Source organism: Vombatus ursinus, unplaced genomic scaffold (assembly GCF_900497805.2).
Source record: "Vombatus ursinus unplaced genomic scaffold, bare-nosed wombat genome assembly UNPS02014793.1, whole genome shotgun sequence".
Lineage (NCBI taxonomy): Eukaryota > Metazoa > Chordata > Mammalia > Diprotodontia > Vombatidae > Vombatus > Vombatus ursinus.
In genome coordinates, this window is record NW_020954571.1 from 15,333,316 (window position 1) to 15,359,120 (window position 25,805).

Sequence of the window (25,805 nt, forward strand, 5' to 3'; positions counted from 1 at the left end):
GCTAGCTTCCCCTCCAAATATGACTATATTGATCGCTGTTCCTTTGGAGCCTGCTTCTAACCTGCTCAACCGGAGCACTAAACCAGGAGTCAGAAGCCTGGAGTTCCAGTTCTAAGTCTATTATTTATTATTTATTTATTTATTCTGTGGCCTTGAGTAGAACATTTAACCCCTCTGTACCTCAGTTTCTCCTTATACAAAATGGGAATAACAATCCCTGCTTGTTGTGAAGCTAAAATAAGAAACATATGAAAGCTTCTTTGCAAAGTATGATAAACAGGATTATTCCACATCTGTGAACTATATTTGTCTTCAGCCTAGTATATCCCATGTCCACTGTGTCTTGTAAATCATCCCCTGAGGCACAGAGACAAAGATAGAAAGGCAGGAGGAAGAATAATAATAACTGACATTTATATTGCTCTTTAAGGTTTGAAAAGCATATATTATTCTGTTAGAATCTCACAATTGTCCTGGGAGATTGGCACTACAGGCATCATTATTCTCATTTTACATACAAAAAAAAAGCTTAAAAAAAAAGCTTGCCTATGGTTACAAAGTTAATGTTAGCAGTGAGATTTGAACCCATGTCTCCTAGACCTCAAATCCAGCACCTTATCTTCTGTGCCACACTGTCTCAGAGACACAGCAGTAGAAACAGGGAAACAAAAGGAGGGAAATAGAGAAAAACAGAACCAGAGACTTACATGGAGACAGAGGACAAACAAAGGTAGTCAGAGTCAGAGGAAATTAGGGATAGAGACAGAGACAGACAGAAATGAATAAAGATGGAAGACTTAGATGGGAACCAAAAGACCAAGAGAATCTTAGAGAGAGAAAAAGATGATGACAGACAGAAATAGAGCCAGTCCCAAAAGAGAACATGCTTTGTGTCCCTCCCCGATTCGGTGCCCACTCCAAGTGCCCCTTCTAAGAGACCCCCTTACCAATGAAGTTCCTCCAGGTCTGGTGGTCCTCCTTCTGGCGCCAGTTCCGGGGCCAACCAACTAGCACAGTATTATGCTGTAGGCCCCCAAGTCCCCCTGACTGGATGAGGTGTGATACCCCATCCCGAAGATTGGAAGAGATCACCACCTGGCAGAAACCCTTCACCTTTTCAGCCTCCATCAGTCGTCGAATAGACTTGGGTGGATGAGAGGGGACACAATGGACAAAAAGTAGAATCAGAAGCAGCTGAAGCCTTTAGCTCTAGCTTCCTCAGTCCCTCTGACAGATGAATGCCAACAACCCAGTGGAGCAACAGCCAAAGCTTTCAGGCTGCATAAGGAACCGGGGACCCTAAAGCACACAGTCTCCATCCTTCTCTCTATAGTTCATCTTCACCTCTTCTAGCCTCATCCCTGAGAATGATGGGGCCTCCCAGCCCTACTGGACTTCTAAACTTGTGAACACACTGGTACAATGGGAAAAGCCCCAGACTAGCAATCAGTAGGTCGAAATGTGAGTCCCATCTCCTCCTCTAACTCTGTGACCTTGAACAAATCATGTGACCCTCTAGGTCCTAGTATCTTCACATGCAAAAATGAAGAAGCTGGACTGGATGATCTCTAAAGGTTCCTTACAACTTTAACATTCTATGATGCTATTCTGGAGAAAGTGGTGTATGGAAGTGGAAAGAGGGTTGGATTTTTAGTCAGAGGACCTAGATCCAATTTCTGGTTCTGCCATTAATTTGCCATCTTGGGCCAGTCTTTTCCCTCAATCTAGGCTTCAGTTTTCTCCTGTGCAAAATTAGGGGGATTAGATCATCTCCGATCTCTAAGGTTCCTTCCAGCTTTTACATTACAATAATCTCTGGGTGGGAGTAATTCAAGCTAATCTTTCAAGGCCTTCCAACTCTCAATCTCATGGTACTTTGATACCTCCTCTGCCCGCTGGGCCTGGGGGTGGTTGTCCAAGAAGGTGCCCTCCAGCACTGAGCCCACAATGGTCAGACCCTTCCCAGCCTTCAGTTGTGAGGTCAATGAGAGTAGCTGTGGATGCACCACATTCTGGTCCTGGTCCACTCGAACAAGCACAAGCAGCTGGGGTCTGGATTGAGAGGGAGAGAGAATGATATGATGAGAAGCAGGTTCAGGGCCATCAGGGAATAAATAGCAAGAGAGAACCTGCAGGGAATTAGACATGAGACATAGATCTTGGGTCTTGCCCAAGGAGAGATGGATCTTAGAGAGATGGATCTTAAAGAGATGGGGGTGGGGAGAGCTAGGTGGTGCAGTGGATAGAGCACCAGCCCTGGATTCAGAAGGATCTGAGTTCAAATCTGGCCTCAAACACATAACACTTACTAGCTGTGTGACCCTGAGCAAGTCACTTAACCCCATTGCCTAGCCAAAAAAGAAAGAAAGAGAGAGAGAGATGGGAGTGGTCAAGCAAAATGCAGGGGAAAGAATCATGAACAAGGTGGGAGCTATGAAAACTAGGCTCTACTCTTAGTTCTCTTACTAACTTACTGTATGACCTTGGAGAAGTCATTTCTCATCTTCTTACACCTTACTCTTCTCTTACTCTGTTCCACACAACACTGTATCTCCTGACTCTGAGCATTCTCTCTGGTTGACTTCCATGCCTGTCCACCTTCTGTCATTCATGGCTTTCTTCAGGTCTTATCTAAAGTCTCACCTTCTGCAAGAAGCCTTTCCCAGTCCTTCTTAACCTTAGTACCTTCCCTCTGAGACTACCCCCAGTTTATCCTGTACATAACTTGTTTGTACACAGTTGTTTACATGTTGCTCCCTTCCATTAGACTGTGAGCTCCTTGAGAGTAAAGACTGTTTTTTTCCTTTCTTTGTATCCTTAGCACTTAGGACTCTGCTTGGCCCATAGTAGGCCCTTAATGCTAGTTAACTCAGTGACGAACTTCTCATCTCAGCTTCATTTTTCTCATGTGTAAAATGAAAGCACTGGAGGTAGTTTCTAAGGTCCCCCCCCAGGTCTGGCATTCTATGTTCTAAGGTCCCTTACATCTCTGACATTCAATGAGTCCATGAAAATCCAGTGTATGGTATCTGTTGGGGGTTTGGGGATTGGGGAGAAGAGCTTTGGAACAGGTGAAAAAGTAGAAATCTACTCAGCTTTAAGGTAGAGTCAGTTCTCCAAGCAAGGAAAACTCTTTGAAGAGGACTTATTGAATAGGAATGAGGTGGAATAGATGTCAGAATAAGCAGAGCAGGCTGCAGTGGTCAGGTCCACAGAGCTTTCCCCTCCCCTCACACTCCTGCTACTCACCTCCAGTTTTTGGTGTGAGGAGGCCCTTCTTCCAGTCGCAGCAGGGCATATCGGGCAGCACTGAGGGATAGTCCTCTAATCCCATCACCCCACTCCTTCTCTGCCCTAAGATCAAAGAAGGTACAGAAAGGCAGGAATAAATCTATGTGACCTGGTATACCTGTAATTCTCTGAATTCAGGGCTTAGAAGTTATAGGGGCTGAGATCCTTAACCTCAAATTCTCCTCAGGGCATTGGGGGAGGGAAGGAAGGAGGGAGGAAGGCATCATCTCATTATTCCTCTACTTTTCCAGCCCAAACCTATCCATTCTCTCTATCATTTCCCTCACCCAATACTGTCTCCCCCAACACTCTCATTTCCCATACCTCCAATTTCATCCAGTTTCTTCCTTTGCTCCAATGCCATCCCAATTCCCTCTATCACTCCAACATCTTCTAATTCCTTTTCCTTATCCCCTCCCTCACCTCAAACTCCAGCTGTCACTCACCCTCGGTATTCAATGTATTTGTAGATGAGACCAGCAATGAGCATGGCAACCAGGGCATAGTACCAGGAGCATATGAACATGAGAGCCAAGCAAAGGCTCATACCCAGAAAGGAGAGAGTCCTGAAAGAGCATAAGGCAGAACCAGGGAGTTAAGTGCCAGTTTTGCTCCCTCCAACCTACTGATTCCCTGAGCAGGGGCTATACCTAAGGGCTGTGAAGGGCCTGGAATATAATATGGCCAGAGGATATAATATGATAGTCAAGTTTCCATGACCATTCCTGGATGCTTTGGGGCAGGTAGGGAGAGCTTAGGGATAACTCTGGGACAAGAATCCTGAACCTTCTCTAGTGGATGAGAAGGACCTTAGGGAAGTCTCTCAAGACTTTTTCCTGGGGAAAATCTGTATGTCCCTTCACCATACATATATCTTGGTGAACTAATGTTATAATGGCAACTCAGATCATCTGATCGATTTTGTGGAAGGGTAGAACTCAGCCTATCTACTTTACCACTTTAAGAGCTAGTTTCATTTTGGCATTTTCATAACTGGGAAAGAGGGATAGAAACGGATTATTCTCCTCCCCACCTCCTAATCAATTGCCTGGTTTCAGGGCTGGTGCTGGATCTCTTGTGTATCTTAGGAACAGTTTTGCCCAGATAGCCCTCATCCTCAACCTATGACAGGTTCATTCGAGTTAGAACAAGGGCTAGCTAAAAGATTCAGCCCCTCTAGTTCTCACAATGAAGAAGGTAACTAGGATGGAGGATGCACAAAGACAGGAGAAATTAAGGAAGAATTAAGGAGTGGGGTGTCCAATACACCCCAGCTGTGAGGAAGCAGTGAGGCAGCATCTTAAAAACTGACCAGAAGAATTTACAAGAAATCAGGCTGTGGAAGAGTCAATGTGTAAAAACGAATGGAAAGGCCCCTGCTTAGAGTATGAAGTCCTTCTTCAGAATCTTTCTCTCCCTCGCTGGAGAGTCCTAGAGCTAGCAGACAAGGATCAGGGGAGTTCTACGTTGGGGCTGGGGATTTGAGGGTCCAGGCCCATAGTGCACACCAGTGATAGTAGCGGAAACGGGGCCTCCAGTTGGGTGTCCTCAGTAGCGTCTGCACTGCACAGGCCAAGTTCACAAACATGTAGCACATCAGAAAGAACCTGGAGCAGAGAAAGGGCATGAAAGACACAGAGACAGAGACAGGCTGGTTCTCAGAGGGCAGAACCAGCAGCAGGGGGAAAATTACAGTCAGCCAGATTTCAGCTCATTTGAGGAAAAACCTCCCAACAATTAGAGCCATTCCAAAGTGGGGTGGGCCATCTTGGAAAGCAGTGGTTTCCCCCTCGTTGGTGGATTCTAGAAAAGGCTGGATTGGTAGAATGGATCCTTGACTGTTCAGGTATGACACGGCCTGTGACGTCCCTTCCAGCTCCTAATTTCTGTGACAGGGACAGAGACTGAAACAGAAACTCCACCACTGAGGCATTTGGGGGCAAGTCCTGGACTGGGAATCAGGAGACCTGGATTTTAGCCCCAGACGTGCCACCGGCTCTCTGTGTGACCTGGGGCAAGTCATTTTCTCTCTCTCTCAGCCTCAGTTTCCTCCTTTGTAAAAGGAAGGGGGTTGGACTAGGTGAGTTCTGAAATCCATCCTAGCTTTAACATTCTGTAATTCTATGGTGAAATGAACAAAGAAGACAAAAACACAAAAATGAGACAAAGACATAGAGAACTAAGAAAGACATGGAAACTAAAACTCAGAAAATGGATAGGGATTGTTAAGGTTGGGTGGGTGGGAACCATGGTCTGGGATTCAATAGGGGATTATGGACTCAAGTTCTGACTTCTTTTGAGCAATGCAATAAAATTCATGTAGAATGAAATAATATGGATACCCTCTTAGAATCTGTTGTAAAGGAGAGTGACCTTTAGATATATTGAAAGCGCTATGAGGACATGCTGATTGTTGCATCAGGATTTGCAGAGGAAGACGAAGGGAAGACTGTACATGAACAAAACAGAAGGGAGAAAGATCAATGTGAAAATATTAGGGAGAGGGGATCCCATATGGAAAGTATGGAGGAGGGGGTAAAGTCCTTTGCTTGATTGTATTTATTTGTTGCAAAGGAAAGCTCTATTCAGGAAAGGGGTAACTGACAAGTGACAATGACATTCAAAAAATATCATCAAAAACATTTAAAAAGAAAAAAAAGGGATGAGAGATAAAAGGCCTCACACAAAAAAATGGAAGGAGAAGGGAACCCACTTCAACAGGAATGGGGGAAAGGGAGGTACATGGAAATAAATAAGAGAGTGGAAGGGCACCCAAATTGAGACAATGAAGGAGAAGAAAAAGGAAGACCCACATGGAGAGAATGGGGGCGACTTCATCTAGGGAGGCAATGAGGATGCCAATCTCACAGATGCAGGCAGTCAGAAGTAGGGCCCATGTTGGCTCCCCATTGGCTTTGCCATGGCCAAAGACCTGAGGGCAGAACAACAATCATGTTAAGACTAGAACAGAGAAAATAGAGTCTTCCCATCCCTCTCCCTTGACCATAAGATCCAGGAAAGCAGAGACTCTGGGGTGGGAATGGGTTGCGAGGCAAATTGGATATTATCCCCATCCATCCCTTCCCTGATAGGCCCCTGGGTACCAAATCCTTTCCAGCTACAGGACCATCCCTAAGGTATGTATATGATAGGCCTGGGTCATTTCTAGCAAGAATAATCGACCCAGTACATACTAAGAGGGTTTGGGGTTATGTGTGATTTGGGGTCTTTGGGGGATATGAGAAGGTCTGAGGCTATTTCCAGGGAGCATGAGATATCCAGGCTATGGGAGGGACCCCAAGGTTATTCCCAAGGAATAGGAAAGGACCTAGAGAATGGAACATAGGCTAGCCCCTAGGGAGCATGGGACTTGGGGATTTTTAGGGGAGTGTGGCCTAAGGCAGCCAATAGTAGATGTGAGGTAGACTACACTGTCACTATCTAGGGCCCATAACAAGGTCTATTGAGATCTATAGAGACTAAGGTCTGTACAGGCAAGTTCTATATGTCTTATACACCAACATGAACTGGGGAGCCACCTCCTTTTCCCCTCCTCCCCAGTCCCTGTCTAGCTGTCCAGTTGCATCCAGCAAATATGGGCAGGCTTCAGAGCAGAGAAGCCTCCAAAGCATGGAACCCAGAATCACTTTGATTTGCCCTAGAAATGACTCTGCTCCCCAAAAGATGATATTGCCCATGAGTTCTGGGCACCCAAATGTCCTACTCATACACACACACATACACACACACACACACACACCTCCCTTCTAAATCGCTTGCCACTGACCCTCAAGAAGGGCACGATGCCGTCCCGGGAGATGGCCTGCAGGAGGCGAGGGGCTCCTGTGAGACTCTGCAGCCCAGCACCACAAGTGGAAAAGAAGGAGCCAATGACGATGACCCATGGGGAGGGCCAAGCCAGGGTACCCACCACCAGGTTCCCATTCACTGCTTCACCAAACCTGGGGAAAAGCTTCTCTTAGGCGGGGCTCCATTGATATGAGTGGCATCCACTTCACCCTCCCACAATCCAATAGAACAGGTACTTATCTTTCAAATATCTTTCAGGTCCCTTCTAGCTCTAAGTTCTATGATCTCACACACCTATGAGGGCATCCTATGTACCCAATCCTGGACTCAATACTACGGGGAATCACAGAGAATCCTAACACATGGTCCCTGTCCTTGGGGAATTCATAGTCTTTTTGCTGAGCAAAGAGACACACCTGTGAAACAGCTGTAGACCTACATATGAGTAAGAGCTGAGTGACAGAGTGAACGTGTGTTATAAGAGCTCGGAGGAGCAAAGTGTCCTGTGAGCAGTCAAGGGAGGCTTCTTTAAGAAGAAAATTTCACTGTGGGTAAAGTTTGGATAATTGAGGAGGAGGTACTGGCAGAGAAGCAAAGCTATGGGTGGCAATATCTGAGGCAGGAAATTGTGAGGAGGTGAGCCTGGTTGGAACAGACTCATGTTGAAGAGGCATGGGAGAGGAGTTTGGAGCAGATTGTGAAAGGGCTTAGAATACCAGGTTAAGAGTTTGGATTTTGTCCTAAAGACAATAGTCATTGTAGGTTCCTGATCAGCAAAGTGATATTTTCGTCTGCTGGTATTTTAGTCTTCGTCTGGTGGCAGGTGCACATATAGCAACCCCACCCTCTCCCTTCAGTCCCTCCTACCCATCATTTCTGAGTGTTTGGTTTCTCTGAAATCCCCATCACCCTGCTTACTTGTCCCTCAGGACGACTCCCTCAATGCAGGCTCCAAACAGGACTACAGAGCTGATGTCTTTGGATCGCAGAGTGAAGGAGAATGAATCCAGGATGACAAAAAGATACCGTTCTGTCCACAGAAATGGGAACCCCTGCTACTGACCTGGACCACACACACACACACACACACACACACACACACACACACACACCCATCCTCCACTCCATCACTTCACCTAACTCAGCTTAGGACTTAGGAGTACTCAGCAAACCAGGGCTGCCCCTAATCAGGCCAGGGCTGGTAGTCAGGAAACAGATTTTAGTCCCGGAACTACCACTAATCTGTGTGATGCTAAACAACTCACTTTCCTTTATTGGTCTCATTTTCTTCCTATGTAAAATGAAGAGATTGGACTAGTAGACAATCTCTAAGATCTTGATCTACCATTCTGTGGCCTAAAGTCCCTTTCAGCTCTGATGTTTTATGAGTCTAAGGATACAGACAGCAGAAGTGGTAGCAATAGCCAAGATGGTACCAGTAGGGATGGACTTTTGGGCATCACGAAGATCCCCTGAGCGATTGGAACCAGCCATTATCCCTGTGGACAGAGCAATAGAGCTGGAGCCAGGGTCAAGACCAGGAGAGTAAGAGACATATATACACAAACACATCATCTCCCTCATCCCGAGTTCCTGCCTCTCCCTCCTTCCCTTTACCTGTGACTGAGGGGAAATAGATGCCGACCAGGAGGGTGAAATAGGAGGTCATGTCGCTGAAGACATAGGGCTGATCCAGGTTGAGAGGAGTTGCCTCAGGCAGGGGTATGGAAGGCATCCCGTGCTTCTCCACGATCACACCTTTAGTCAGGTAAGAACTCCAAAGGTTTTCTGTGGAGAGATAGTATTCTGATGGAGACTAGGGTCAGAACACTCAGGATAAAGGATCAAAAGTCAGAGTCTTTTGTGAGGGGTTAGGAGTGGCCCATAGTTTTCTAGTCTAGACTCTTTTCCTTCAAGAAATCCATTCTTATAGGTTCAGATCAACAAAGTGTTCCTTGATTGCAACTCTATCAAGGAGAAGGAATCGATCTCTCCACCCATCTCATAGCCACTTTATTCTTGTCTTACATGCTTCGTTCTATTCTAATTCAAATTGTAGTTATCTGTATATAATAAGCTTTATCCTTTCTACTACATTATAAATTCTTCGAGGCAGGGACCATGTCTTATTTATCTTTACATCTTTCCCAACAGGCAACACAGCATTTTGCACACAGTAGGTGTTTGTTTAATAAATGTTTGATCACTGAATGGGGGGAAACAACCATTTACATAGTACCTACTATGTGCCAGGCATTGTGCTAAGCACTTTACAATTATCTCATTTGATCTTTACAGCAACCCTTGGAAGTAGGTGATATTATTATCCCCCATTTTACAGATGAGGAAATTGAGGCAGACAGGGGTTAAGTGACTTGCCCAGGGTCACGTGACTAGTGTCAGAGGCCAGATTTGAATTCAGGTCTCCCTGACTCCAGGCCCAGCACTCTATCCGCTGTGCCATTTATCAATTGATCCCTTTTGTCTTCAGAGCGTTCCTCCTAAGGTTTCAGAGCTTTACAAGAATGAAACAGAGGCTGAATCTTGATTCTATAATAATATACTCATATTAATATCTCACACTTAAGCACTAATAGGTTCATAAAACTCTTTCTTAACAGTCTTGTAAGATAGGTGGAACAAGTGATAACATCCATATTTTACAGCTAAGGCAACAGGATTAGTGTACTTCATTTTTCAAATGAATCTCATAGAGGGGATAGGAGCTACCCAAAATTTTAGAAATAGTGTCAGATTAGAACCCAAGTCTGTTCTGACTGGAGTCCACTACTCTTTCCACTGTACCTGGATGTTTCTAGACATTAGTATAAGTACTGTTGTGACCATTTCATAGATGAGAAAGTGAGGCTCAGATGATTTGCCTTCTCTCCCCTTTTCCCCTTGATAACCCCAAGAGAGTAGCCAAGAGTGAATTCAGGCAGAAAACCTCCAGGGGTTTTTTCTCTGTGCCACAGCTGCCTTAAAACTTCCTGCCTCCACAATTTTCTATCCTCTCTGGTCCATCATCCCCTGAGAAAACTTGCCCCAGTTCATCAACTTCCCTCTTGATTCTGACCCCCTTAGTTTTCATACCTTTGATAAGGCCACTGGCTGCACCAGGGATGCCTTGGATCTCGGTGACATTGTTACGGGTGAAGTATTCATCACAGGTGGCATTGAGGAATCGGGAGGAGCAGAACAGCCCCCACAGCCTGGTGGTTACTGTCTCATTGCCCTCCCAGGCCAACTTGGCACAGATGTCAAAGCCATGTCGTGAGAGGGTACGGTTCCCCAACAGGCAGATTCTAATGAGAGGGGGTAGAGACTTAATAGGGCTGGGACAGTGGGACCCTAACCTGGAAACTGGGGGGAAAGGATCCTTCCTTATGGGCCATTTTACAGTTAGGGCCTGAGTCCCCGATACTCTGCCTAGTGAGCAGCCTTCCCAGGATGATAACAATAACTCACATTTTTTTTATAGACTGAATATTTTCAAAGCACTTTTCTCACAACAGCCCCATGAGATAGTTAGTGTAAGTATTATTGTCTCCATTTTATGGATGATGAAACTGAGGGCCAGAGAAAAGAAGCCCCTTCCCCAGAGCTAGTATTAGATCTTCTAAACTGAAATCTTTTGGCTCCAAATCTAGGGACATTTCCACTATCCCATCGTGCCTCTGCCATAATAGCTCACATTTGTCTTATTGGTCTTAATAGAGTCTGCCCCCAAATATAGGCCATACCCACACAAGACTATCTCTTTGAAAGGAAAAGAAATCTAGATTTATGCTGAAAATAATACTGGTAATAGGACATAAAGTAGTCACATTTGGGAGAAAAGCATAGTCTATATTTGTATTAGTGCAATATATAACACATTATCATCATAATGTATTTTATGTAGTTATCTCATTTGATTCCTTACAATACCCTCATTAGGCAGGTAGCATATGTATTATTACTCCCATTTTAGAGATGAGAAAACTATGGCTCAAATAGAGGAAGGGGCTTATCTACAATCACACAGCTGATAAATCATAGAGCCAGGATAGGTCTTCTGGCTCCTAGACCTGTGGTCTTCTATGACACCCACACTGCTTCTTGGCTTGTTCTCTTCCTAGAGGAGGTTAATTAATTCATCCTGCACTAGTACCATAGAAGGGATAAGGCAAAGGAGAAGTAGGAGACAGGGAACAGTGGCCAGGGGATATAGCCCAGAAAGGGGTAGTGCCCTAGTGTCTAGAGCTTAGAAATTAAAGATTAGGGTTGGAGAACTGGCAGGGCTCCTAGATGAGGCCCAGAAAGCCCAAATGACTTGTCCCAGGTGACACAATGTGGACATGGCCGCACAGGGGGCTAGAACACTGGCCTCCCAACACCCAGTCTTTGGCTTTTTCATGCAACCCATAGTCCAAGCTGCAACAACTCACGGGAAGTTGGGTGGATCAAAGGCAGACTTGATGACCCCCGCATAGATGGCAAGGATTGAGAGGATGACACAGCCCAGGAAGACAAGTGCAAACTTGTTGACATATTTGACCCCAACAAAGACGACTGTGGCCATGCATGTGAGCACACAGGTGCCATACACACGCATGTTGTTTAGCAGAGCAGCTGCCTCTCCACTCGCATCCTCAGCCTTGAAGATGGCCATGGCTGGAAATATGTATGCCTGGAGGGACAGGCAGAGAAGTAAAGGAGGTCCCCTTCCTTCCTTGGCTTCTACCTCTCATAGGATCTTCAACCCCCAAACCATCCCATAACCCCCTTCTGGTTCCAATTACCACCTCAGCTGCCCTGGGCATCTCCTTCAACCTCCATCCTGATCAGTCATGGCTGGACTACTTTCAGAAGACCATGAAGTCACCATCCAGTGACCTGAAATATGCTTTGTACTTTTCTTTTTTTTCCCAACAGAAGCCTGAGCCCTACAACTTTGCTCCAGTGGTTTTGCCTATGAGGGATTGATCGGGCCTATTTGAGGGAAAAGAGCCATTGTGCTCTCAGTCCTCTCCCCTTTGTATTACCCCCTCAGTCATCCAAGCCTTTAACTGAGTTACTTTTGGAAAACCCCTTACCCTCCTTCTTCCCAAACTCAGTCACCAAGTTCCACTAATTCTACCTCCTCAATCCCTCGTGGGTCTTGCTCTTTCTCTCTATTCCCACTGCTAACACCCTGGTTCACTTCTCACAGGGACCGTCCTAACAGCCTCCTAACTGCTCTCTCAGCCTGCAGTTTCCCTCAGTCCAATCCATATTTCACACCATGCCCAGAATCATTTTTTTCTAATTCACAAATCTGATTGTCTCACTCCCTAGCTCAAAAAAACCTTCAACTGCTCACCAGGTCCATAAAATCCAAGTTCCTTAGCTTGGCATTTAAGACCTTCCACAATCTTGCACCAAGATGCCTTTGTAGGTTTACCTCCCCCCATTTTTCCATCTGAATTCTTTGCTCCATCTGGAGTTGTCCTCAATTTCCCTGGAAAACTTGGTCCACACTTTTCTTCCTCTTGGAAGATTCTATCCAATTCCTCTATACCTGATCTTACCTGGCCTTCAAGGCCCAGCTTAAATCATACCTTCTCAATTAACCCTTCCCTTACCCCCTATATGGGAGTGTTCTTTCCCTCTCCTGACCACCTACAGTACTGATTGTCAACTTCTCCTACAATAGTTCGGATTTTCATGTTTTGATTCTCTTTTCATGTCTTTTCTCCTTAACTGGACTGTGAGCTCTTTGAGGGCAGGCAGGGACCTTGCTTCCATCTGTATAGCCTTCTCACTGCATAATAGTGATAGCTCACATTTGTATAGTGCTTTACGTTTGGCAAAAGGCTTTCCTCAGAACCTATGAAGTAGATAGTACAATTATTAATTCCACTTGACAGCTAAGAAAACTAAAGAAATTTGCCCAAGGCCAAGGTGAAGGAATTTATCTAAGTGGTAGGGCTGGAATTCAAACCCAGAATCCCAGAGTTGGATAGGACTTGAAATGAACTAGTTCAAGCCCTATTTGAAAAGGAGTCCTCTAGACCTCCCAGACAAGTGGCCATCCAGAATTTGCTTGAAGACTTTTTGTGAGGGGTGCTCATTCTACTTTGAGAGAGCTCTAAATGGGAGGGAATTTTATACTTAGAACAAATTCTAAATCTACTTCTCTACAATTTCCTTCCATTGCTTCACCCAATCTTCTACATGGGCAGTCTTTCAAAAAGAGGTATTGCAATGGCCCCACCTTAGCCTTCCCTTCTGAACACTAAACACCCTCAGTTTCTCATATGGCTTGGTTTTCTGTGCTCTATCTATACTGGTCACCCTCTCAGGTCTTCTGACTTCTACTTTTCTTCCCACTACACCTCAATGCCTCCCCTTTATATGCTCTCAATAAGGGTTTGTTGATTGACTGATGGCAGCCCTCGAGAATTCCAACCCTCCTCTCACCAGCAGGATCTCAATGGTGCCCAGAATATACATGGCTCCTGCAAAGGTGGTGCCAAGGTAGAAGCAAAGGCCTACAGCTCCCCCAAACTCAGGGCCCAGTGAACGGGAGATCATATAGTAGGAACCACCAGCTGTGGAAAGAGAAAACCATCATGGGATGGAAGAAGGCTGAATGGTGAGAGACTAGGCTAAGGGCAACATGCAGGGGTGATCATTTGGAGGAATTATATCCATACACTCTCCGTAGATCCCTAGGAGAAAGATTCCAAGCTCCCTTAAGGAGTGACTCTGTGCTTAGATTAGTAGCATTAATCAGCAGATTTCTAATTACCCCAATAATAAGGTCATGGCTCAGAAGACAGGAATGAGAGAGATTGGTTCCCAAGCAGTGCAAGAGGATTCCTGACTCAGTTATGGCCCATTCACCATCAACAATACCAACCAATACAGATTAATCCCTACTCTTTCCAAGGGCATTGTGAGTGTCTCCACCTACCCCAAAGGCACCTACATTCCAGATCCCCAGAGCACCCATTATTTCACCACCCAGAAAGAACCAAAAATAACTAAGGAACTCCCTTCTCCACTTACCCTCCCAACCGCCCCCCCCCACAGACACACATAAGAGGTCCCCATTCCCACACCTGGCACAACACCATTGGTAGCAATGGCACTCATGGAGATGGCAGTCAGCATGGTCTGTGTGAACACAAAAAACATCAGAATTTAGGGAAACATTGTAAGGCTGGGGAAGGTGGAAAGAGAAAGAAGAGGAATAGTTCATATTGCCATTATCAGCTCTCCCTTATTTCTGCCCTAATGACTCTTGATTCTAACTCTTCCTTGGCCCTGTTCTCACTGCCTCTGCCCCCCTACTAGATTCCTTCTGCCCAGAAAGCACCCCTTTGACCAGCTAACAAGCTCCATTCTTCAACAGATAATAATAATGATAATAATATTAACAATGTGACACTTCAGCGTATAAAAGCATCTTGCATGCATTCTGAATTTCATAACAAACCTGTAATGGAAATAGTGCCAGTATTGTTACCTCCACTTCACTGACAAGAAAACTGAAGCATAGAAAACAGAAGTGACTTGGCCAAGGTAACACAGTTAATCATCAGCAGAGCTGGGGTTTGCACTCTGATCTTAGGAGATGGAATACAGTGATCTTCCACCACATGCCAGCTGTCTCAGGCCTCTCAGGTGCCTCTAAGAACCCCACAAATGCCCTCACAATGCCCATTTCTTGGTGAGAAGAGGGTACAATCTAGGAGCAACTGATGTCATGTTCTACCACAATTCCCTTTCAGCCCCATGTGTGTATCCCAATGCAAACAGATTAAGTGAACATCCAGGCAGCCTTGAATAGGGAGAAGTTCCAGCAGAGCAGCCTAAGTAAGGGGACAGGGAAGGGGGTGGGATTGAGGAGGTGCAGGCCCACTCATTTTGCCTTGGTAACTATGGGGGAGCTCACAAGCTGATGGCAAATATATATATATACACATATATATGAGACTCAGATATTTTTTAGTACCAGCTGGGAAAGGGCTTCCTTCTCCCCCACCTAATACCTCCCAGGCATCAGTCATTACAGGAGCAGGTGGCAAATTGTAGGGCTCTGGTTCCAGGCCTGAATTCCTTCTTTGGGCCCTCTCCTCAGTTTCCTTTGTCCCTGCACTGACTTCTGTCTGAGTAAGAACTGGAGGGGTCAGGGAGGTGGAAGAGAGGGTAGGAAGGGGTACTTACACAGGAGCAGCAGATAAAAACCATGCAGAAAGATTCCATGATGCCTGCAATGCCCACTACCCAAGTGAGCCTCAGAAAAAGGATGACACCAAAGATATTTTGCAGGCAGGGCAAGTATACACCCATGAAGGTGCCCATCCGAGGGGCCTGCAGAGAAATATTGGTCACCTTGACTTCTTTCCATTTCTTTCCAGTCCAACCAGCTTTAACCTCTGGTTTCCCTAGCCAGCCCTTTTTTCAAAGCCATGTTTCAGCACTCCATTACAGACACCACCACCCCCATTATATACCATTGTAATTCCTCCTCCCTCCACATCAGACCCAAATTGAATTTGAGCCTCCCTCCCATCTCCCATCTGTCAGCCTTCCTCCCGTCTCCCAACCCTTCCTCCATTTCCAATCCCTTCCCTCTCCTACCCTGACCCAGTCCACTACACCTGCTCCCACCTGCACAGGTTTCTTTTTGCCACCCTCATTATTTTCAGCCTCCTCATGTTCCCGGCTTCCTTGTGGCAAGTTGGTGTAGTTGGCCAGACCACTAAGCAGGGATGACACCATGGGACTGGTGTCCATTTCCTCCTGTGGGAGAAATAAGTGAATGGACTTCAGAAAGGTAGAAAGGATAAGGGAGAATGAAACCTAGGAAATGAACCAAGGAAAAGGTACAAGACAGGAATGGGATAAGAGGAAAGTATCAGAGAAGGAACCTGGGAAAGGGTGGCAAAGAGGGGGATGAACCTGGGAGGTGGGGAAGGACAGGGAAGATAGACCAGAAAGGCGGATGGGATATGGGGAAGAGACCACTATGGGGGTTGCAAAGGAGAAGAGTCAAAGAAGTCATAGAGATAAAGGTGACAAAGGACAAAGAGCATGTTATAAGGGGAGGTGGTCATAAATGGATTAAGAAGAGAGGGACAAAGACAGAGATAGAAGGACAGCCCTCCAGGGAAAGGTAGAAGGTGGGTGAAAAGTGGAATGGCAGCTTTTCCTTAGCCAGTGACAATGCCAGGCAATCCTGCCTACTCCAGGACCAGCCAGAGACGTCTCCCTTACCCTAGTTGTCCCCCGCCTACCTCGAATAGAGCCATGTTCTTGCCATCATATTCCTTGCCCTTTTCAGAGTCAGTGCTGTTGATGAAGGGACTGCTTTCCTTGGGGTTGCCATCACCTGAGGTAAGGACATAGAGGAGTCATAGCCCTGACATGGCACAGTACCCACACCTCCACTCACTGCTATTCCTGGCCCATCTGGACCCTTCAGAGCTCTTCTGAACCTTGTCCTAGAGCAGGAGTTCTTAAGCTATTTTTCATGAACTTTTAAAAAATGTATTATGATAACCACACTTCAACCTAATTGGTTCCATTTCTAATTCTATGTATTTTTTGCACTTAAAACCCTTATTCTAAGGAGTCAATAGGCTTTACCATGCTGCCAAAGTGGTTCATGATACACAAAAGGTTAAGAACCCCTGTCCTAAAGGATCAAAGTAGTAAAGGATGACATTCCTCTGTGCTTTCTAATAATCACAACACATTTACATCTCTTTAATTTTAAAGTGAATTTTCCTCACAAAAATACTCCTGTGAAGTGCAAGGATTAGTGCATTATCACACCTACTTTGCAAATAAGGAAACTGAGGGAGAAAGGAATTTTCCCAAGGTCAAAGGGGAACAACCTCTATCCACAGGGAGAACTTTTTCCAGTGATCTGTAGTGTATAATGGTGAGGAGGGCAGGGTAATGTGAGGAAACCAGCAGATATAACAGCAACAACAACTAATGTTTCATAGTTCTTTGAGGTTCATAACATGTTACTTCATTTGATACTCAGAATACCTCTGTGAGGTATGTGTTATTATTCCCATTCTTCAGATGAGAGAACTGAGGTTAAGTGCTTCATCCAAGGTCATACACCTAAGGCAGGATTCAAACAGAGGTTTTTCTGACTCCAAGTCCAATGTTCTGGACTTGCACTTAACTGCAGCTAATTCCACCTGGAGCTCTCCTCCTTTTATTCCCTGTTTCCACTTTCTTCAACTTTTCTAGCCAGCCCACAAACCTGGTGGAATGTCACCCCTTTTGTATCTTTCTCCCACTGCTGCCAGATTGTGCCTGGCTACCCCCTTCATAGAATCTTGGACTCCCAAAACCTCAAACCTAAAAGAAACCTCTGAGATTATCTAGTCCAATATGAATCTTTAACAAGTGGTCATTAGGCTGCAGTTTGAACATTTATTTTGTTATTAGATATTCACTAGCTTGTGACCCTGGACAAGTCATTTAACATCTGTCTGCCTCAGTTTCCTCATCTACAAAATGAGGATAATAATAGCATTTACCTCCCAGGGTTGTTGTGTGGATAAAGGAGATAATATTTGTAAGATGCTTTGCAAATGTTAAAGTTATATAAATGTTAGTTATTACTACTACTACCACTACTACTACTATTGTTATTTTTCCCCTCAGTTTGCGCAGAAGTGGAAGAGAGTCATAAAGGACTGAGGCTATTTGTATTTTTCTTTGTTTCATGGATTACCATAGCCAAAGAATTCATCACAGTCAGCCAGCAGACTAGTAATGAGCCTCTCTGTACTTAGTCCTCAGAAAGCACATAGTCTGCTGCTGGGATCAAACTGTTTCCAACATGGTAGAACCTGCCAGGTCTTATGCTCTACTGGCAAAGCCTTCAAGAACCCAGGGTCACCTCCACACCATGATGAGGCATCACTGTAGGATTATGGGATCAAAGAACTGGAGCTGGAAGGGACCTTAAATGTCATCAAATCCGATCCCTTCATTTTGCAGATAATATTTCTGGAGCCCAGAGCTAAGTTCCTTGCTAGAGTCACACATGTAGCAAGTATCTGAGGCAGAATTTGGACCCAGTTCTTGCTAGCTAGGGCAGCCAGGTGGCTCAGTGGATAGCTCACTGAGCCTAGAGTCAGGAAGACCTCAATTCAAATTCAGTCTCAGACACTAACTGTGTGACCCTGGTCAAGTCATTTAACGCTGTTTGCCTCAGTTTCCTCATCTGTCAAATGAGCTGGAGAATATAATGGCAAACCACTTCAGTATCTTTGTCAAGAAAGCCCCAAATGGGGTCAGGAAAAGTTGGAGACAACTGAAAGGACTTAACACCTTCCTAGCTCCAAAGTGCAACCAGCACTCTATCTACTATCCAGCACATTTTAAACTCTGGATGGAGATCCCATGTGGGTCTTTAAGAATCGATGAAGGCTAGCTGTGTGACTCTGGGCAAGTCACTTAACCCCAATTGCCTCACCAAAAAATGAATAAATAAATAAATAAATGATAATCGATGAAGGGATCACAAGTGGAAAAAATTTAAGAAGCCCTGCTCTAGGACTTTGTGAAGTATCAAGAGACAGAGAAAAGAAAACTCCAGGTGATGTTGGTTCTGAATGGTTCTCTCCCTGCCTGGGAATTCCAATTACCCAGAGGTATGGATTGGAGGAGGGGCATATATTCTCCTCTAAGGTAGAGAGAGTAAGGAAGCAGTCATGACCTGGACATTCTGCTCAATTACTTGGACTCTTAGAGACTTAGCTTATTTTGGTAGGTCATCCTATCTTGTCCCCTCCTATCCCAGGTAAGCACTTTGGTACAAATAAGTCTGAAGTCTGGGACTCCCCTCTGCAAGAGGAAGCTCCTCCCTAAAAAAAAATTTTTTTAATTCCATTTCTCCAGTTCATTTTAGTTTTTAGTCTGAGATTTAAGGACCCAGGGTCTCTGGGGCTGAATCTCAGTAAAAACCATCTCTAATTTCCTCCATTCTTAAAAGATCTTCTCCGTTAATCTGGCCACTCTTAAAGCTAACAAAACCTTTTTTTCCCCCTCTTAATTCTAGCGCACATCCCAAGAGCCTTCCCTGTGGGGAGAGGTCATAGAACATAGAATGTTAGAGCCAGAAGGAACTCTTTAACATGTTAGAGCCTGAAAGGGTTTGAGAAGTTAGAAAATGGGTTCTTAGAGCCAGAATGAGATATCATCTAACCCGATCCCCTTCATTTTACAGGTGGGAAAACTGAAGCCCTGAGAGGGAAAATGACTCACCCAGTGGCAGCACCAGGACTAAAACTCAGGTCTTCTGGCTCTAAAATGAAATGATCTTTGAACTTCAGCTAATATGCAAATCCTGCACCTCAAGAAAATGAGGTAATGACAGAGTCCATTACTGTGGGTGTGAGGTTGAAGCAAGATATTTTTTTCCCTTTTCCCTCACCCATGGAGTCTGGAATGAATGGAGCCTTAGAGATCATTCATTCATCCCTTAAGGTCTTGATGTGTGATGTGATTTGCCTAAGTGTACAACTGGTTAGTGGCAGAACCCATAGACTAGAACCCAAATGACTAGACTCTCAATCAGATGCTCTTTCCATTTTGCAAAACCCCCTCCATATCTCCCAATGAAGGCATAGAGAACGTCAGAGAAAGCAACTTCTAACAGTCTTAATATGTCTCCACATCCCCATACATTTCCTAGCCCAAACAGAGCTTCCTCCTAGCACTTCGCAGGGTTTCCAAATTCTTGGCCCTTTTATAGCCCTATGTCTCATAAGTCCGTTCCTGAATAGGGTCTGGAGCACCCTTGCTGCCAAGTGGTCTCCCTTCCTCCAGTGATTAACCATTGACTCAGGTGGCCTGGAGTTACAGCAGAAGAGAGGGGTAGGTACTCTGAGCCCTCAAGGAAGTCAGTAGTGCATAGAACAGGGCCTACATTTTTTACTCCTTCATATGTTTTCCCCTTCTCAGGCCAAAAGCAGTGAAAAGAGGAAAAGGTGTGTCTGTCTAGCTTGCCCCTCTCTTCTAAGGACAGGTCAAGTGGCCCAATTTTTATTCCAGGAGGGGGGTGGGGAAGTGTCTCTTTCTCTCATACTTCCTTAGGACCTGGCCAGCAGAACGTGGCCAGCCTCATTCCCTCACTCCCTCAAGGCTTCCTTCCCCCTCAGGACAAGGCCAAGTGACGTATGGGGTAGGGTCTCTCTCCTTCAGGTACTCTAAGGATGTGACCAGTGGGCCAAAAGGAGGTGGGAGGTGTCTCACTCCCTTACACCTCCTCCTTTCCTTAGGACAGGGCCAGTGGCGCATGGGGGTGGGTGTATGAGTGACGCAGTCCGAGCTTCCCGCCCAGCCCCCGCTACGGGGGTCTCAGCCGCAGAGACCTTCGAGCTGCGTCTCCATGGCAACCGCGCGGGGCTGAAGCGCAAGAGCCGCGCGCCCGCAGTTGCTTATGTAACGCGGCACGCGGCGCGGAGAAAGGTGGGAGGGGTAGAAGAGAGGGGGAAAAGAGGGAGAAAAAGAAAAGAAAGAGAAGACGACGGGAATGGGCACCTGTATTCCCTCCTCCGCACCCTCCCCCAAGTTCATTGGACCTCATAGCCCCCTCCCTCCCTCCCTCGAGATAGGAGTCAATACCCCCTCCATATAAGGCGAACCCTGGTCAGAAGGAGAGAGGGGGAATCGGCCACTGGGGACCCCAGAAGGCCTGGGCAACGTTAGGGCTCTAAAGCCCCGCCCACCTTCTAGAGCAGGCTCCTAGAGGGAGGGGGGGCTTGAAGGAGACGTGTTAAGTGGAGCACAGAAGGCTGGGGGCGGGGGGAAGAGGAAAGACGGAGAGGGGCGTGGCCGGAGTGGGGGCGGGGCAGAGGAGGGACTGAGATCGGAACCCTCCTCCCCTCCCCCTCTGCTTCTCTGGGGCCCCAGGGAGTACTCAGCTCGAATCGGCTTTCAATTAGCTGCAGCGGCCAGAGCTCCCGGGGCGAAAACAACATCTCAGCACGGACAGTGAATCCTCCCCCCGGGGCCTGGGGACTGGAATCCCCATTCGAGGCTCCTTGGTGTTCCCCTATTCTCCAAGGCCCGTGGAGGCAAAGGCCCAGATAAAGCCCCCTCATCATTTCTCAACCTAGAGTGGGAATGTTAGAGATGGAAGCAGCCTTAGAGACTATATAGTTCAGCCCCCATATTTTACAAATGGGGAAACTGAGCCCCAAAAAAAGGAAGTAATTTGCCCAAGGTCATAAAATGAGTCAGTGGCAGGACCAGAACCCAATCTTTTGACTCCAGTTCAGCATTCTTTCCACTACAAACTGCTCTCTCGATCTCAGACATCCATAAATCTCTCTCGGCCCTGTGCTGACTGGCTCCTTCCCAGTTTTCACCCTTCAATCTCAACAGATTCTGTTTCTGACTCCCTTGGCCTAGTATGGTCTCCCCACCTAGGCTCTGGCCTTTCCTTTTCTTGGAGGTGGGGGGAGAAAGGGAGAGAGAGAGAGGCAGAAAGGGAGAGGAAGAGAGGGAGAGAAAGAGAGGGAGAGAGGGAGAGAGAGGGAAAGAGAGAATCGTCTAAACTGGGAACCAAACTCCAGGAGTTCAAAGCTTTGGGAGAGAGGTTGGACTTCTAATCCTCCCTTTTCAGAAGTCCTTCCCAAGCCTGGGGGGGTTCCCAACTTAAATCTCTAATACACCTGGGAGTATTGGAGCGTCAAATTGGAGGAAACAATGGTGCTGGGTCAGAAAGCTCCCTCCATCGGCTTCTGGTCAGAACTGAGAGAGGTTCTCTCTTGATTAAGATTACCCCTCGAGCAAACCGAAAGGTAGAGAAAGAAGACCCTATTGCAAAGGTACAAGTCTATCTTCTCCTCACACCTCCCCTTCCTTCACTCCTCCTTTCTCCCCACCCCCAATCGGGAAGCCCTGGGCGCTGCAGCAAGCGAGACTCTGCCAGGCTTCCAAAGCGCGTTCCCCACCTCCCCCCGCCCCAACACCGCAGCCTGAGCCTGGTGTTGGAGTGGAAGGAGAGAGAATTGAGAGCCAGGTGACTCCAGGGTCATGGCGGGGGAGGGGGGGTCTGATGAAGTCTCTTAGCTGTAGCCTTCGAGGGGTTGTCCCATAGCCTCCTGAGATTAGGGATTGAGACGTCTTGGTTCTCTGTGGCAAACAATTGGACAGTGGAAATGGCCGTCCACAGGCTTACCTGCCTTCTCATCTCAATGTCCATATTACAGAGAGAGAGAGAGAGAGAGAGAGAGAGAGAGAGAGAGAGAGAGAGAGAGAGAACCCTAAGTCCTCACTTGGCCTCAATTTGCTAGCATTTCCAGAGGCAAACAGTGAAGGGGAGAAAAGCCTTCGCTAGGTTATAAAGCCCCGGAGCCTCTCACAGTCTCTGCAGCCCCTTTTCCCCAGCTATCCCAGCTCCAAAGGTCACGGTCTCAGGTTCAGCTCCTCCGGCCATCTAATAGAGGCGGCTACCAGTAGCTTGGGCCCTGTCCATCAACGAGGCCCAGGGGAACGTTTACAGCAGCTGAGCTCAGACAGCCCGACTGGGAACCGAGTCAGTGCGCAGGGGGCGCTGTGTCTTGGTGGAGGGGAGGCAAAAGGGAGAGGGGCTTGACAGGCTTGATAGATTGATTGACTGACTAGGGGCGACCTGGAGCCGAAGGGGGCGGCTGTCCCTGGAGGCTCTGAGGGAGAGCCAGGATAGGGGTACAGCGAGCGGGTGCCCAACGGATAGAGGACAGCCTGAACGTCGAACCATTGGCAAGGCTTCTCAACCGCCGCAGAGAAGTCCGCAGTGTAATGATCACTGCTGCGAGGACCCCAGCGATCAGGTCCCGAGGAGCCCCGCAATTAGAGAACTGCGGAGCCCAAAGAACTGGAAGGTTCCCCTCCAACCCCAGAGTAAAGGAGCATAGTATGTTCCCGAGGGATGGGGGAGATGACCTGGCTGCGTCTCTGCACATAACCAAATAGATGGGGGAAAGGGGGTCGTACCCTATTTAAGACCAAATAGCAAAGGAAAGAATAAGTCTAAAGTTTGACCTAATCACGTCCTCCAGGGTGGCCTGGGCTCCAATCATACAAACCCTCTCCTCGCCCCCTCCCCACTTTTCTCTACCTCCCAATGTTAGCACCAACAGGACTCTGCAGCCCCGGCCAGGAGGCCGTCACACGACTCCCATCCCCTATTCCCCCCACTCTCTATTCCCACCTCCAGTATTCCCTCTCTGCTGATGAGCTCCGTGCGGTGGAGTGGGGGGAGGAACTGCAGTGGCATTTGCCCGGAGTGTAGCCAGGCAGCGACACACTCTGCGCTAGGGAAGGGGCACAGACTCCGGGGTCCCCTCTCTGGGAGCAGGGGAACCCAGATTTGGCCCTAGAAATCCAACCGTGAAACCCCTTCTCCAATACAGCCCCTTTGCAGACCATTGCAGAAATTGTACCACTTCAACTGCTTAGCCCCTAAAGCCCCAAAACCACTGCCCCAAGCAACCCCCAGGCGCTGCGTCGGGTGCATTCCAGAACCTCGGACAGCGCAGAGCGCATTCCACCAGCGCAGCGCCCACGCCTCCAAGCAGCAGCAGCTGCCCCAAGGGGCAACTCAGAGCCTTCCTCTAGTCCCCCAGGGTTGTCTATTTCTCCTGGGGACAGCCTCCTCAGTGCCTCCTCCCTTCTCCTCTGCAACACTTGGCCGTCCCCAAGCCTATAGCCCCGGCCCCCAAAGGTGGCAGCCCCCACCTCGATCCTCCTGCCTCCCCCGCCCCGTAGGCCCCCAGCTTACCCGGGTTGGCTCCCCCGTCGCCATCCTCACAGTCCGTCAGGTTGTTGAGCATGGTGGCCGCCGCGCTGCGCCCCGGGGGGCTGGAGCTTGCAGCTGCGAGGCGTCTGCCCGGCCTGGGCTGGAGAGCTTCCTTCCCACTCCCTCCCTACTACGGTGGAGCACTCTCTTCGCTCTCCCTTTCGTCCAGATCTCCCCTCGGCGCAGGGGGAGGCTGCAGTGCAGAGCCGCTGGGCTCCCACACACACTCCCTCTCCCGCGCACACACCCGGACACAGACCCAGACACACACACACACATACACACACGCTCTCACACCCGCGCGCGCCCCCTCGCAGCGGCCAAGCTGCTCAGCTCATCTCGTATGCAGGAGGCGTGAGCCGCTGGCGGGGTTTTGGGAAGGGGGGAGGAGAAAAGCTAGGGAATAGAGGGTGCAGGGTGGGGGGAGATCGAAGCGAGCGGGGACCCGCGGCTTGTGTGTCTCGGGGCCGGGAGGATGGTGAAGGGGGAGTGCAGCTCCCCTGAGCAGACGCAGCGCGCCCCTCTCTCTGTGCGGGCGGGGCTATGGCACGTGGACAGGTGCCATCCAGCGCCCTAAAAATAACACGGGGAACTGGGTCGTGGCCGTCGGGAGCCGGCCCCGCAGCGTCTGCTTTAGCCCAGACTGGGGTGAGGGTGTTGGGGAGCCGTGAAATAGTCCGGTAGGAACTCCAAGCCAATGGCCAGCCTCTCTGCCGGGGAAAGACTCCCCCTTCTCTCCACTGCCCCTCCCCCAACATCCTAGTGAAGAAGAGAAGGAGGGAGGGAGGCCCCAGTTGAGTTGCAGAGCAGATACCCCCAGGAGCTCAGTCCTTCTGGGGAGGAGACGTGGTGAGTTTTCTCATCCTCACAAGTACAAAATCACCTGAATCCAAGCCCCAGAGACCAGCCCCCTAGAAAGAGCACCATTAGATACCAGCATAATCTTGCTTCCTGGGAAGCCTTGGGGGTTTGGGACAAGGAGAGAACACTAAGGTTTCTGTGCTAGCTACTGCCTGGTCCGATCTGGGTATCTGAGATTGTGGAAAACTGAGGCTTTGGCCTGGACAGAAATGTGAGAGGTAAGGCCATGGTCTGGGGGGAAGGGGAGGGTCGCGGGAGAAGGTGGCCACCTGCTGGTTAGGGACAGGCTTTTCTGCCTTAGTATCCTAGTCCTCCAGTCACTAATCCATTAATCCGAGGATTTTGATCAGGAGCTGCCAGTACCAACATTCTCCCTACATTCCTCCCTCCCTCCTTTTCTCCTTTCTCTTTCACCATTTTGCTACCCAAAGCCCCTCTATGCCTCTGACACCTAGTCTTGGGCCAACAGTCACAAGCAGGAAGGTGTAGGCGGGGGTGAGGTCCTAGGCAGCAACTTGTGATAGGAAGGAAAAAAGAAAAAGAAAGAAAGGGAGGCCGTGAAGGGGAAGGGAACATATGAGGCTCTAGAAAAGCCTCATATCAAAAGAAGGGAGATGTTGCAGGAGGAAATCACATTCAAAACGGCCCTGGTCACAGTGACCTAAACTTCAGTCATCTTCTCTGGCTCCAAGTATATGTATTCATGTCCCTTCCCCCTTATTATGGGGTTATTACTTTACCTCAATGAAGGGAGCCAGGGAGACTCAGCTGTACCTTCCAGCTCCTCATAAATCACTAAGATTTGACAGAGAATTGAAATCTAGCTCATATACTCAACTCTTTTCCTCTCCGTTCTCCACTCCCATTACATAGAATGTCCTCACCTTCTCCCAAAGTAGTCACCAATGTCCACATGATACAACCACCACCCAGTTCCTGGTCAACAAAGTACTCATGGGCTCTGGAGTGGAAACTCCAAAGCTTCAGAATCCTTTGCTGGAATGGCTAGGAAGACCTCTGAGGGATAGGAGAGCTAGATTGACAAGAC

The 25,805-nt window shown here is 47.7% G+C and overlaps 1 protein-coding gene across 3 annotated transcripts in view; it reads right to left on the reverse strand.

Moving 5' to 3' along the window:
• SLC12A5 (solute carrier family 12 member 5) overlaps window positions 1-25,805 on the reverse strand; it is a 38,949-nt gene that overhangs the window by 6,709 nt on the left and 6,435 nt on the right. For 2 of the 3 annotated variants that reach the window (XM_027869768.1, XM_027869767.1), the window contains exons 2-18: window positions 16,371-16,465; window positions 15,745-15,876; window positions 15,298-15,444; window positions 14,190-14,244; window positions 13,546-13,676; window positions 11,532-11,773; window positions 10,195-10,406; window positions 8,719-8,889; window positions 8,502-8,600; window positions 8,020-8,077; window positions 7,079-7,253; window positions 6,105-6,223; window positions 4,800-4,898; window positions 3,738-3,857; window positions 3,250-3,354; window positions 1,884-2,052; window positions 948-1,143 (exon numbers count right to left, since the gene is read on the reverse strand). In XM_027869768.1, coding sequence (XP_027725569.1) covers window positions 948-1,143; window positions 1,884-2,052; window positions 3,250-3,354; window positions 3,738-3,857; window positions 4,800-4,898; window positions 6,105-6,223; window positions 7,079-7,253; window positions 8,020-8,077; window positions 8,502-8,600; window positions 8,719-8,889; window positions 10,195-10,406; window positions 11,532-11,773; window positions 13,546-13,676; window positions 14,190-14,244; window positions 15,298-15,444; window positions 15,745-15,876; window positions 16,371-16,465 — 2,325 coding nt within the window. Of the gene's footprint in view, window positions 1-947; window positions 1,144-1,883; window positions 2,053-3,249; window positions 3,355-3,737; window positions 3,858-4,799; window positions 4,899-6,104; window positions 6,224-7,078; window positions 7,254-8,019; window positions 8,078-8,501; window positions 8,601-8,718; window positions 8,890-10,194; window positions 10,407-11,531; window positions 11,774-13,545; window positions 13,677-14,189; window positions 14,245-15,297; window positions 15,445-15,744; window positions 15,877-16,370; window positions 16,466-23,878; window positions 23,934-25,805 lie in introns of those variants that run through there. The other variant, XM_027869769.1, reaches the window with a different exon arrangement.